At 38.3% G+C, this 13828-nt stretch overlaps 1 protein-coding gene across 1 annotated transcript; it reads left to right on the plus strand.

The window, feature by feature from the left end:
• The first annotated feature begins 11234 nt into the window (after nt 1–11234).
• LOC108573624 lies at nt 11235–13266 on the plus strand. The gene is made up of 2 exons (XM_017936088.1): nt 11235–11321; nt 12925–13266. Exons 1-2 carry the CDS (start codon nt 11235–11237, stop codon nt 13264–13266), a joined length of 429 nt encoding a protein of 142 aa, XP_017791577.1.
• Nucleotides 13267–13828: the final 562 nt, after the last annotated feature.

Here is a 13828-nt window from a genome sequence, read left to right on the forward strand (position 1 = left end):
CTTTCAAAAAATCCAAAGGAAAACCTCGATTTTTCAAAAGCTAATTACCAAAACGACCTCACAGGTGTACCTTCATTTCTACAAGAACATTCTATCAATTTCCAACTTATCCAGTTTCCCCCACATTATCCCTCTCCCCCCCGCGGTTACACGCGTAGCAAAACTTTAGCCTGCGTTTTATCGCAACGGCCCAGACAGCACGTGTTCCCTTAACGTAGCCGTATTGTTGTCAAGCACAGGCTGGAACATTGGTTCTAGCAAAGGGTATCCTTGAGCTTCCCTTCGGTTCACGTATGTACGTCCAGAAGAAAAATCTTAACTGCGCTCCTTACATATCTCCACCGAGTTCCACGTATTTCCGTTTCTCTGTTACTGCCTGCCGCTATGCAGCCGCTCTACCTGGAAGAAATCGTTTGTTCGTCGGCGGAGCTACCGTTCAATGTGACCACGTGCCACGATCATGTCGAAGATCAACCGCCGTCCTCTTCTTCTTCTACACGCCGGATCGGGTATTTTCGGAATCGGCCAGTCCGGCGTGTATTCCTTCTGCATTAGATTCGGAAACGTAGGGAAGAAAAGAAGAAAGTACACCGTCCTATTGTCATTCTGCGAGAGCGTTCGGAGTTTGCAAAAGGTGAATTAGCCATTTCCGAGCGCGGCATGGCCAGGCGGTCTGTTATTGAAGTATGCGTGAAAAAGGGGGTGAGAGAGGCGGACGCCGAAGAGGGAGAAAAGGATGAATTGGCGGTCGCAAACACGTCGTCGTCTGAGTGGTAGCCTATTATTTGTGTAGCTCGCGAGTTAGCTTCGTCCATTACTTCGCATTAACAGAGTGGTCTGTTTCTTCTTCGTTTTCTTTCTCGTCTTTTTACTTCGTTCTCCTACCTACCTACCTCCCTTCCCCTCGCACCTATGCGGTTTCTTCATCATGCAGGCACACTGCAGCCAGACTTGTCCCACGATGCAAAAACTGCTTTGTCGAATTCGCTCAAGATTCATCATTCTACTGTGACTCGAACACGCAATTTCGACATTACCGGCACCACTTTAGGCACTTTTTTTGGACGCACCACCGTCTTTAAAGCGCGAGAAAGTGCCACTCGCATAAACGGCCCAGGTGATTAAGCGCGACCAGGTTGTAGCTGTTACAAACGTACCGTGCAAACTTCGACACGTAACTTTAGCGGTGACGCTTCAGGTCGGCTAGCTGGTGTCGTTTTTTGAATTATTTAAATTAATTACGTAGTTAGTTTCTTTTTTTTTTGTCATAGCTCGGTGATGGAGTGCCTTTTGGAACAAATCCTGCGTCGAGTCAGACTCGACGTAAGAATTTTTACCTTCAGATATCGTTTAACGATAAATTATAAATTATAAGTGATCAAGTGCCTTTTGGAAGTATTGGGTGGGTTACATATTGTGGTTTTAACACTTTGCCTTCAGATATCATGAAATGATAAATTATAAATTACATGCATCGTGCATCGATATTATATAGAAACTTAGTATTTTATAACTAATATTGTGCTGAAATATTGAAATAAAGGGAAACCAGAGAGTGGTCAAATGAGTGCGGACTAAGTGGACTATTTGGACCGCAAAGGGTCAACCCTTTCGTGAGAGAATTGTTTTTTCAAAGAATGCTTTATTTATCTATCGATCATCACGTCTGTAATGCATACTAAATGTCGATCAATTTTTGTTCGAGTACTCAAGCGAGAAATATGAGTGACACTGGTCTCGAAAGGGTTAAAGAGGAAAATAGGAATAGATAACTCGATGGCCTCGTTTTCCTGGGTTTAAATACCCGGATACTTTCTCCGATGAAAAGTCATAATCAGTGTCAGGGAAAGTGGAAAGAGGAAAAGAAACCGTAACGTTATTCCTGTATTAAGTTAAAAGAGTAAAAAATTAAATAAAATCCTTGTTATTTGAAGAGAATTTTGTGCGAGCAAGCTGCGAATATTGAGGTATAATTGGAATTTCATTTAACTCGAATGCTTTGCATGTTTCAGAAGGTAGAGATATTTTCCGAAGAATGTCTGCGTGTTTTTAAACTATTTCTACCGTTCGATGTATTGATTCAGGGAAAAGTTACTAACAGGTTCGAAAGCTAATCTTCAATCTTGATTTACTGCAAGTTTGACAGATTTATCGATAGTTTTATTGACCGTAGTTACTCTATCTAGAAGATATTCATTTAGAAGTAAGATACGAGGAGTATTGAAATTTATTGCGTACTTTAAACTCGCTACAAAGAAATTATATTTTCCAATGATTGAGTGTAAACATTATACGGTTATAGTGGAGCATAAATCATTGCATGTAGTTGAAAATAAAACGCATCGTTTTAGTTGACTCTGTGAACAGGCTTAAAATAACAGTTGTTAATTCCACTTTTTACTTGTACTATTTATTTCCTAATTACACATCACTATAATTGCAACTCACCGTGGGTAATACACATATTTGGTCAAAATTATTGTTTTTTATTTTTCATTATTTTTAATTATTATTATATTCATTTTTCAAATTTTTCTTTGCAAAATGAAAAATTTGCCAATCTACACTATTCCTCTATTTCCAATAATGTTCGAGATATTAGGCCAAACATATCTACTCCCTCGAAATTTCGAGGGCGATTTTCACCCTTTCAATTTCCAATATAAAAGAAAACGTGTCGAATATTTTCTCGAGAACAACGACACACCAAATTTTCACGAAAATCGGTGATTCCTTGTTAGCACGTTTCATTAAAACCGTAGTGCTAGACAGTAGTACTTAAAAGGTGAGTAAAATCATAACAGAGATATCCTTTCTGTAACCATTTATCAAGAGACAAGAGTCAACGCGATATTTCATAAGCGCGTGATCAAAGAGGAAAATACCGGTACAGGAAAACTACTCAATCCGCGCGAGTAAATAACGCACACGGTACACGGGAACAGCGATGTTACGATATCCTCTTTCATCACCTACCATCGTCTGCATCAGTTTATCCGGTACAGTCGAGACCCCCGTAGATTCAACGGGTGGCATGGGGGAAACAACTACTATAAAACATATCCTGTCAGACACCTCGGGTGTCAGCGCGACAACGGCAAATAGCGTGCGTCCAGGTCGTATAAACTGGTAAACTATAACCGTGGGCGGATATTGTCGACGAATCACTTAGACGGTGTAGACTTTACAGTAAATTTCGTTTTATTTACTTTGGATTACAATTTCATCGAACGCGGATGTGTCTATTACTGATCGTGGGATAGTGAGTGTTCTTCTGTCCTTTTCGAGGTTAGGTTTTGCACGAAATTTTTGAGGTTATGGTACGGAGAAGATCAGAAATAGATTCGTCAGGGAAAAATCAAGAGCATGTAAGGATATTGAGAGGGTTCACATTTTGGGGCAGCATTTATTCCAAATTTTTGACGTTATGGCGCGGAGAAGATCCGAAAAAGATTCGTTAGGTAAAGGTACCAAGAGAGCGTAGGAATTTTGAGGTTATATTCGTACTAAATTTTTGAGGTTATGAGAGGGAAAGGATCAGAAATATATTAGTTAGGGAAAAATCAAGAACGCGTAGGAATATCGAGAGGGTTCCCATTTTGGGGCTGCATTTATTCCAAATTTTTTAGGTTATGGTACGGAGAAAATTAGAGATAGATTCGTTAGGGAAAAATCCAGAGCGCGTATAGATACTGAAAAGGTTCACATTTGTTCAGCAAATTCTCTAAGCCCCTTAGAACGAGCCTCTTACACCAATCACCTATCAATACGCAAAAACGAGTCAGTATTCAACTCGACTCAAGATTCGACAACCAAGATTCCAACATTTCCCCCCGCAGCAATCCCACAAATTTATCGATCACGTTTCCCCACATCGTCTATGTGACGTTCATCCTGCTACAGCCAACAGGATATCTCGATTACGCGAACAAGTTTAGATCGGCGATAACCGGCGAGCTAATTATACGTTGATACGCGTGCCCGCGTCTTGAACGCCTCTAAAGAACCGCACGTGCCGGCTGTCCTTGGCGGTTGCAATCTTCCGGACAGGCTATAGGTATGCATATTTACCGAGCAGTTGAAACACGATGGTAATAGCGTGACAGCAAGTAAGACGGATGTTGGGCATGACGTCGCACGTGCGCGTCAGCGTTATCCGCTGAACCCGCCGTAGGCGTATAGAGTACTGGTTATCCACGCCATAGACGTGCCATTAATTAGGTACACCGGGCGAGGTATCGGGGAGGCCTTTAACGGTATACAAGAGGACACGTCGCGTTCGCCATTAACGCGAACGCCCCGAAGACTACGACGACGATTCGACGCTGGATCTCCCTCGTTAACCGGCGTGACGGTGAAGAGGAGACTAGAGAGGAGACTACGCGATCGCGAGAGGTCACGCCTCACGACACGTGGGCAAAAAGAAAGAAAGAAAGAAAAAAAGGACGAGGCCTGACCGTCTCGGTAAATATAGGCGCAGCGGCTGGGTATAGCTGTGGTAAAAATCGTCAGACGGGACATGTTCCGAATAACAGTAAAAGATCGGTTTATTTGCATTTCGCTTGTGAATATGTACTCCGCTCCTCCCAAGCCAATTCACCATTCCGAGCTTGATTTTGACACTTCGCGACACGGTTACACTCTGTTCACTACGAGACCGTGCGGTTTCTTGGAAAGGGACGGATGAACGTGTATAGGATAGCACGGAAATTTAACTTGGAGAATCTTTTGTTAACCCTTTCTTACAGTATATGATTTGGAAAATAGGTGTCCATTTATTGCACTGTATTGTTGTATTATTATTAGACAATTTTTTTATGACAATTACTGCAGTTTTGAAAATCTACGATTGGGGAGAGACGGTTGTGTCTGTTCGACAGTGTGACTCGAATTTTGTTAACCCTTTATTAAGGTATATGACTTGGAAGATGCGTGTCCATTTGTTGCACTAAATATATTGTTGTACTGTTGTGTTATTACCAGACAATTTTTTTATGATAATTAGGTACTGCATTTTTGAAAATTTACGATCGGGGAGAGACGGTTGTCTGCTCGACAGTGGGACTCGAATTTTGTTAACCTTTTTTACATATCCATTTATCCATATTTTACAGATTCATTTTACTTGCTTCCTGGCTTCTTTATAAACCCAATTTTCAAAATTTACAATTACATATCACGTTTTTTATAACAATTATTTTATATATTTATTCTTGCATCTCCCGCCAAAATGTAAAATTGCAACGAACCGTAAGTTTTCTTCTCTGAAACGAAGAAAAATCAGGTTTGCAGAGGGTTAATTACATTTTTAGACAGTTGATTATTTTTCTTTACAGATATCATCATTATTCTCTACGACCACACGAGGAAGAACTCCTAATTACGTTGGAAAATACGGAATTCACTTAACACCGTAACGCTACTGTAACCTTCATTGAGGCGTTTACGAGTATTTTCTTAATCGGTGTAATTCATTTTTCAAATTGAACTTGTTGCATTTATTAGAGATGAGGTAATACCCCGGTACTTAACGTGATTTAGTTTCCTGCTCGAGAATTAAACGGATAAAGTGGTATACTTCTCGTTCGTAATTGGATGTGAATTATTTTCACATACATACATAGCAGTGCTTCGGATGTTATTATTTTAGAACGCTCGTCTAGTTCCTAATAAGAACCTTCCTGCAAATCTTATGCAATAGATTCCCACGTTCCCTTACAATTCGAATTATTCATTCACGAAGAAAACGTGAATTTCGAGGGCGGTAATTATGGATCGTTTGTTAGGTCATCCCGAGAGTTCCCGCGGTTTTAAGCCGCTCACCTTAAAGGAACATAACTCCGTTGAAATTTAACATTCTTATTTCAAATAATTTCCACGACGATCGATACACTTTCGTCGACGTATTAAAAGTCCGAATTTCTAAGAGAAAGAATACAAACCTAGCTTTTACTCGAAAAAGATTATACTCGCAATTTGGTGATCTATGCATTTCGGTGTTAACACCTAACAGCGTCAAATTGAGCATTGTCGTCTGTTACAGATGACTCGGTAATCTGTCAAATGAATATCAAACGACATTACGTTCTTAAATTTAATCAATACGTGTTATTTCTTTATTACTTCTATTTTATATTTTTTACAAATGTTACAATAGTTACGAGTTCAGTAATTTCTCAGTTTTCTCTATGCACTCCTAAAAGTGCAATTTTCTTGAATTAGTTTTCTCCACCTTCCAGATTGCGCTATCTTTTCTACTCCACGACAAAACTGTAAGCACAGCGTTCTAAATAAATGGAAAACTTACTCCTACACGCCTAGAAAATAATGAAAAAAAAAAAAAAAATTTCTCAGTTTTCTCTATGCACTCCTAAAAGTGCAATTTTCTTGAATTAGTTTTCTCCACCTTTCAGATTGCGCTATCTTTTCTACTCCACGACAAAACTGTAAGCACAGCGTTCTAAACAAATGGAAAACTTACTCCTACACGCCTAGAAAATAATGAAAAAAAAAAAAAAATGAAATTGATCATCTTTGTCACATCGAGTTGAGAAAAATGTGAGCGTTAAGATGTTAAAAGAACGATTTCACAGGCCAGTTCCAATTTATTTCCAACGACCCCCCGTAAATAAGGTGTTTAAATACACTGTAATTCCCTTTTACCGCAACAGAAATATTCAGGTTGACCTAATACATTTCCAACCGATCTATTTGACACATCACGTGTGTTTCCTAAAGGGTGGAAGAAATTCCCCGTAAAGAGCGGCAGTTAAAATTATAACCATTTAATGACTGTGAGAACACGGCGTAGAATGTGGCCGCGCACGAGACCATTGAAAGAAGAACGGAATTGGTCAGATAAAGAGTCCGAGCCAGAAAGAAACGCGAGCGACGAGAGAGAGCAAGGGGACGAAGATAGACCACTCTTGTCTGTGGTATTGTGCGTCCGGTGGCATCAGTCCGTCCCGGAGCCTGTACATTTCTTGCTTAGAGTAGCAGCACGCAGGAGCCACGCTGCTTCTTGGAGGCCGCTTGGTTTTCCTTTCTGCGCGCGCGCGATGCTCGCACCTGCCAACTAACTAGTCGAACCTGATTAAACTCTGCCCTGTGTGTCGTATGACATACCCCTTTACTCCCCTCTGTCTTAACCTACACCACCTCCACCTCCCACTTCCCGTTACCCCCTTCCTTTAGTATCATCTCTTCTCTCTGTCTTTCTCTGCATTCGTTCTATGATCCAACAGCTCACCTTCCTTCCCTCTCTCTCTCTTCTTCTTCTTCTTATTCACCATCTTCCCTTTTCTTTTCTTACCATGTTCCTTCTTTTCTCTGGTTCTCTTCTCTCTCCTTTCATCACGATCACCCCTTTTTCCCTCTGCTCTTGGACCGCTTCGACCGTTCTCGTGGCGTTCAGTAAGGCGGGAGAGAAGAGTTACAGGATCACCGATACCATATCCGTTTGCTTGCTCGCGATCTCCTCGCCACAGTAGAGAAATACGCTCGAGTTGACCAAATGCCTCTCTTATTCCCGATTCGTTACTACGCTCGAGATGGTTCACTCGAGATTAGGGAACGGCGTTACCCTTTTCTATGGAATCGTAAAGGACCGAGGAGCTCGCAAGACAAATGCTTTCCTTCGCTGCCACCGCCACTTTTCCACTTTGCGCGAGATACTCGCTCGTTTCGGACGAGTTGAGGAAAGCGGGGAATTATGAATGCTTGTTGGAGTTTTCTCTTGGGTGGATCTATGGACGATATTTTGATGTTTGCAATATTTGGAGTTAGGGTTAATCGTTCTCTGGTGATTCGAGAAAATGAATTTTGAATTTCGATTAGAATCCCCTGAACCTCCATAGTTCATCTTTTATACCGTTTTCTTCCATGGATCTCTGGATGATATTTTCAATTTTGCAATATTAGAAATTAGGGTTAATCGTTGTCTGACGATCCCTGAAAATGAAGATCACACTTTTCGTTTTTTAGATTGAAGTTCAATTAGGGTTCCCTGAACCTCCATAGTTTACCCCTTACACTGTTCCGTCTCATAGATCTCTGGGTGATATTTTAATTTCGGCACTATTAGAAATTAGGGTTAATCGTTCTCCGGCGATTCGAGAAAATTTAGATCACACTTTTCGCTTTCCACGTTGAATTTCAATTAGAATTCCCTGAACCTCCATAATCCACCTTTCACACTACCCCATAAACCTCTGAAACGATTTCTCTTGATTTCACATTTTTCTAGTATTTCGATCAAACGATTTTCCTTAAAAAAGAAACAAAAGGGAAAAATGTTGAATAGTTATAAGATGAATGAAGGAAAATAAATAAAATAAACTATGGTAGGAATCACAGGTTCTGTTCGGTAAACAGCCAGAACGTGACTGGTGAATGGGTCAGAAATTCTGCCAATCTCTGACGTCCGTTTCTACTAATTTCATTAGACGATTAACCGCGTCCCGCGTTCGGTTCAGTTTGATTAGACTCGCCTCGACGCGATGTGCGTCGTAACGAACTCGACGAACCGGCGCTCGATGTAAATGAAAATTACGCAAATGCGTCGGTGCAGTATATGGAAGCTTTCACGGTAGTTTCCAAGGCGTCCCACCTTAAATGTTGACCTACAAATTCAACGTACGGTTTATCTAGAGAATCATTTTCGGCGTCTCTGTAGTTCTCCTATTGGAGCGCGCGTTAAGGAAGAGATGTCTATTTTGAAACAATCGTCGATAAAATGTACAGAAGTGAGAATAATTCATTGTCAAGGATAATATCTCTGAATACACCGGGTGTTGAAATTTTAGGTACGGCAGAAATCTTAAAACACGATAAATTTAACAGTAAATTAATTAATTACACCATTTTCCGGTCATTTTTTATATTTTCTCAAAATCGGAACTTCCAGCCTCTCCTAAAATTTCTATAAATCCTCTCTAATTAATATGAATTTTAATGAAAATTTCCTAAACCTCCATAATAGCTTTGGTATTTCTTCGTCAATTTTAATTCTCGAATATTATTAATTTTAGTTTCGAATATTTCTACTAAACGCTTTTTCTTTAAAAAAAAATTCGAACAGAATTCGCGAAGTTTCAGAATTTAACGAATCGTCTTATCTGACTCTAGCGAACAATATAGACTGGAACGTTTTTTCCGACACACTCTGTACATTGTTACTTGCAGATGCTACTGCAGGCGACATTTTGCTCGGAAATGGGAGCGAATGAAAAAGTTCCCCCCGGGAATACTTCTGCCCTTTTGCTGTAACAGTGTTGAATGCATGCGACATTGTCCTCGATGAACCGTGGGACTTGGTCATTGCATAACATTGCGCGTATACGTGAAAAGATGATCGCTCACAGTGGGAATCGTTGACGTACCATCTTCTTAATATGTACAATTTTATTTCACGCAAAGGGATACTTTAGACACCGTTGCATTTCAATCTCGTATACGCACGTGTCGTTTAGATCTATTTTATAGAATTATCACGTGTTAAAGGGGAACTGAAATAGCGAGAAATAACTCTTCGCTCTTTTCCCCTTTATGGTTCCTTATTTCTACGCTTAACGGTCCTCGAGTTAAACAGGAGAAGCTATCTCAATGATAGACGTACAAGGAGACGTTAAATTTCTTACCGAACTTGTTATTGTCAAGGGGAAAACGTTGCTAGATTTTTACTTCTTTCCTAACCTAACCTAACCTTTCTTCGACGATTTGCTACTTTTTTTTTTTAGGTTAACTGATATTCTATGAAAAGGAAGCTAATATTTTGTCGGAATCTTAGAAAATTGTACAGTTTCGTGTATCTAAATATTTGAGATCTTAAGTTACGGTTGAAAGTACTGTGCCTAGGAGAAAATTGTAGCGGAACGTTTTCTACGAACGTTTAACGAGCATTCGAACAGGTAGAAATAAATACATTAGAAGGGAAGCAGTAGAAATAACGTGTTGATCGAGTGAAACTCTCTAATCGAATGAATCTCGCGACGAAATTAATGAAAGTTGACCGAAAGCCGGAACCGGAAGGGAAAACTGTGCTACAGCTTATCGGGCGTTCTCGAATCTAATTAATTAAGAGCGGCCTCTTAATTAATTTCATTTCGATTATATTCGCCGCCGTGAAAATTAGTGGGAATTATACAAGCAGCGCCGCACAGCATAAAATCGACGAACTAATGATTTACCTGGGAGAACTTGTTGTACAGTTCGTGAGATGGCGCATCATGGTACTTGTTAAATAACGGTGGAGGAACGTAAAGCTCATTTTGGGCTTGACTGGCAAACCGATACGAATTCTCTTAGGGACGTTGCTACATAGAACGAAGGATCTAAATATCTCTCTAGCTTTAGAAACTTGCAAATGTTGTACGCTGTCTTCGTTATTTTTTGTGTGAATTTTATCGACGTTACACAATGTAATAATGAATTGCGTTGCCATGTCGATCTTTCAAGTAATCATAAAAAATTGGTCTAAGTAATTGCAAAATGATATAAAAAATTGTGCAAGCAAAATATTTAGAAGAATACATTAGAAAAACCAAATGAATTATTTAATTAAAGAAAACTTATTTGGATAATTTTTGTAACCATTTGCGTACTGATTTAATTTCGAAAAATTTATAAATTAAAGTTACAAATGTAATTGATATTAATTTTCTATACTGTTCAAAAATAAGGAAAATTGTTAAATAGCGTTTGAAACTGAGTGGCGAGTTAGATTTGTCATTCTCCATTTTGAAAAAAGAACTCGTCAAAAGTAGTCAAGAGGTTAAGTTAACCTAACCTAAAATTATTGAAATAATCTTCAATTTTAGTGAAGTACTGCTACACCAAATAGCATTAACCCCAGCAAAAATATAGCACTACCAAAATTTGAAAAAAAAGTAGTGTTTTAAAAAAAGAATTCCAAAATGTTTAATAAATTAGAAAAAAAATGTAACGTCTAATCGATCTTTTTCTTACGACTACACGTATTTCAGCGACTGCACAATTTCATTCCCCAACAATACTTTCAATCCTTTTAAATGCCCCGGCTGGTATATACACTCGGGCAACCCGGCGAGTTTCATTTTCTTTTCCGGCGTCCTTTGTTTCACGAGACGCGACACCTTCAGTTTATTCCGCGACGTCCGTCGAAAGGCACGCTTTCTGTCCCGAAACACCCGGAAATTCCTAGTTAATTCCCACGATCGTAAATCGTTCCCCATGATAAAGATAAGAGAGATAAGAAAATGCATCAGACGGAATACATTATTCCGTGGGTTCGGATGCGGGCGGCGGAGCAGCACATTCGGAAGGCGTCCAAGCAATATCCCGTGGTAAGAGGACTCTCGAAACGAAAAAGGGGAGCTTAATAATTAATGTCGAGAGAACGGCGCTCATTGACCGCTCTATTCTGAAAGTGGTACGTTCACGGCGGAACCAAGACTACCCCGTGAGTTACGAAAAAACAATTCTCCACCGCTGTACGGTTGAAAATTTACTATTCAGCGTGAAATTTTCTTTTTTGGATATTTGGCATATACACTACCGGCCAAATGTTTCGAATCACTGTTCATTGTAAGTTACACAAAATTTTCTAAAAAAAAGTTAGCAATTTTAAGAATTTTTTAAGGAACCTTTTGTCATTCAAATCAATCGAAATGAGGTCAAGTGCTATTGGTTTCCACAACATAAATTTCAGGTTTACGAAGAATTAGTAGCAGGTGATCCCAAACTTTTGGCCGGTAGTGTATGTATCGTTATTATATTGTAGCTTCTCTGGCATTAAGTAGTTCGGGTTAAATTAAATTGCAATTTTCTATGTGGATTTTTAAGTGCCTGTTGATATTTCGGATTGTGACTCGTAGGATGTAATTTTGTCGAAATATTTGAGAGAATGTAATTGTTATATTAGAAATTTTTTGTATCGAGGTTAGATATTATTGTCTCTGGTTGTGTGTGTAATGTAATCCTAGGAATAAAAGTGTCAGAGATGGAAATTAATCTGGGAGGAGTGTCACGTTGTTAGTATTCTTCGTTGTAAATTATGGTGCAGCGTTATAACGCAGAAATTGTGTGTACATTAGACAACAAATTGTGTCTAGTTTGTTATTAAATTAATAGACAAAATTCACTAAAATACAAGTATAACAAAAGAATAGATAAATCGTTTAAAAAAGTTAGCTGCAAATAAAAAATTATCTCCAATTAAAAAGTCAAGTTTGGACAATTTATGCAATGGATAGGTTAGGTTCGATTAAATTAAGCGAGGTTAGGTTACACTAAAATACAAATATAACAAAAGAATAGATAAATCATTTTAAAAAGTTAGCTGCAAATAAAAAATTATCTCCAATTAAAAAATCAAGTTTGGACAATTTATGCAATGGATAGGTTGGGTTAGATTAAATTAAGCGAGGTTAGGTTACACTAAAATACAAATATAACAAAAGAAGAAATAAATCGTGAAAAAAAGTTAGCTACGAATAAAACAATTATTTCCAATCAAAAAATAAAGTTTGGACAATTTATGCAATGGATAGGTTGGGTTAGATTAAATTAAGCGAGGTTAGGTTACACTAAAATACAAATATAACAAAAGAAGAAATAAATCGTGAAAAAAAGTTAGCTACGAATAAAACAATTATTTCCAATCAAAAAATAAAGTTTGGACAGTTTATGCGATGGATAGGTTAGGTTCGATTAAATTAAGCGAGGTTAGGTTACGCTAAAATACGAAAACATATATCGCAAAGAAAGTTAGTTGCGAATAAAGGAATTATTTCTAATTACAAAAAAATTTGGACATTTTGAAGTTTATGTAAAGCTCATAGAACATTTTTCTTTCCATTTCTGACTTTTCGTCCAAACTCCGAAACTATTGACACGCACTTAAGAACCACCCTGTACATAGATCCTCGGAGAAAGAATTGATTTCAGTTAGAACCGTTCGCCCCAAGGCATTCGATCACATATTATAACAATCGCAAAGAGGACAGCGCGAAATCGGCATACGAACGTTTACACAGCATAGAAGGTTTCGATCCTGGTAAACCACGATGCGATCGTACTAAGCCAAACCTCTATTGGTTGGAAATCTCTAAAGAGAATAAAGGTCACAAGCTACCGTTGACTACTAATCTCTGGTACGGTCGACCGAACAGAGTTCAAGTTGATTTTCTTCAGAAGAAATTCAATCGATCGAGCAAAATGGCGGAGTTCTATACTCGCTCTCGTCTTAATTTAATCAGCGACGAGAACGAACGGCAAATCTGTCTGTAAGCCAAGTTTTCCTTGCCTTTCCGTCTAATGACGGTCGATCAAAAAGTATTTCTATTTGTCGAATTGAATAGTAACAGGAATGGAAAAAAATTGTTGTTCGTAGAACGTTCAAAAAAGTGTCATTTTTAGGGAAGAAATTTTTTTTTTTCTTGCGATTTTGGTTGATATTTTGTGTATTTATATTGCAGTTATTATACTATGTATTTTTATGCGTGTAAATATAGTACGTTGATGTTTATGCTGAATTTTTATTTATTATTTAAAGAAAAAAATGAACAACCAATTTGCATTTTGTAGAAATGATCTTTTTCCACGTGAATTTCTTCCCGAAAACACTTACAGTGCAAATTAGAATTTATTTCTTTTGCACTTGGCGCTGAACAAACTTTTGTAATTAAAATAAGTTCTATTTTTTTATCCAGAAATTTTTAACAATAAAACATGTGTAAAATATCGTTTCATGTGCTTTACACTTTCTTCGATAAATCAATAACATTCTTTATTTTAAAGAACCTAACAATTTATCCACCATTTTTCCAGTTCCTTTACTTTCAGAGTGTAA

This window comes from Habropoda laboriosa, unplaced genomic scaffold (genome assembly GCF_001263275.1).
Source record: "Habropoda laboriosa isolate 0110345459 unplaced genomic scaffold, ASM126327v1 scaffold128, whole genome shotgun sequence".
Lineage (NCBI taxonomy): Eukaryota > Metazoa > Arthropoda > Insecta > Hymenoptera > Apidae > Habropoda > Habropoda laboriosa.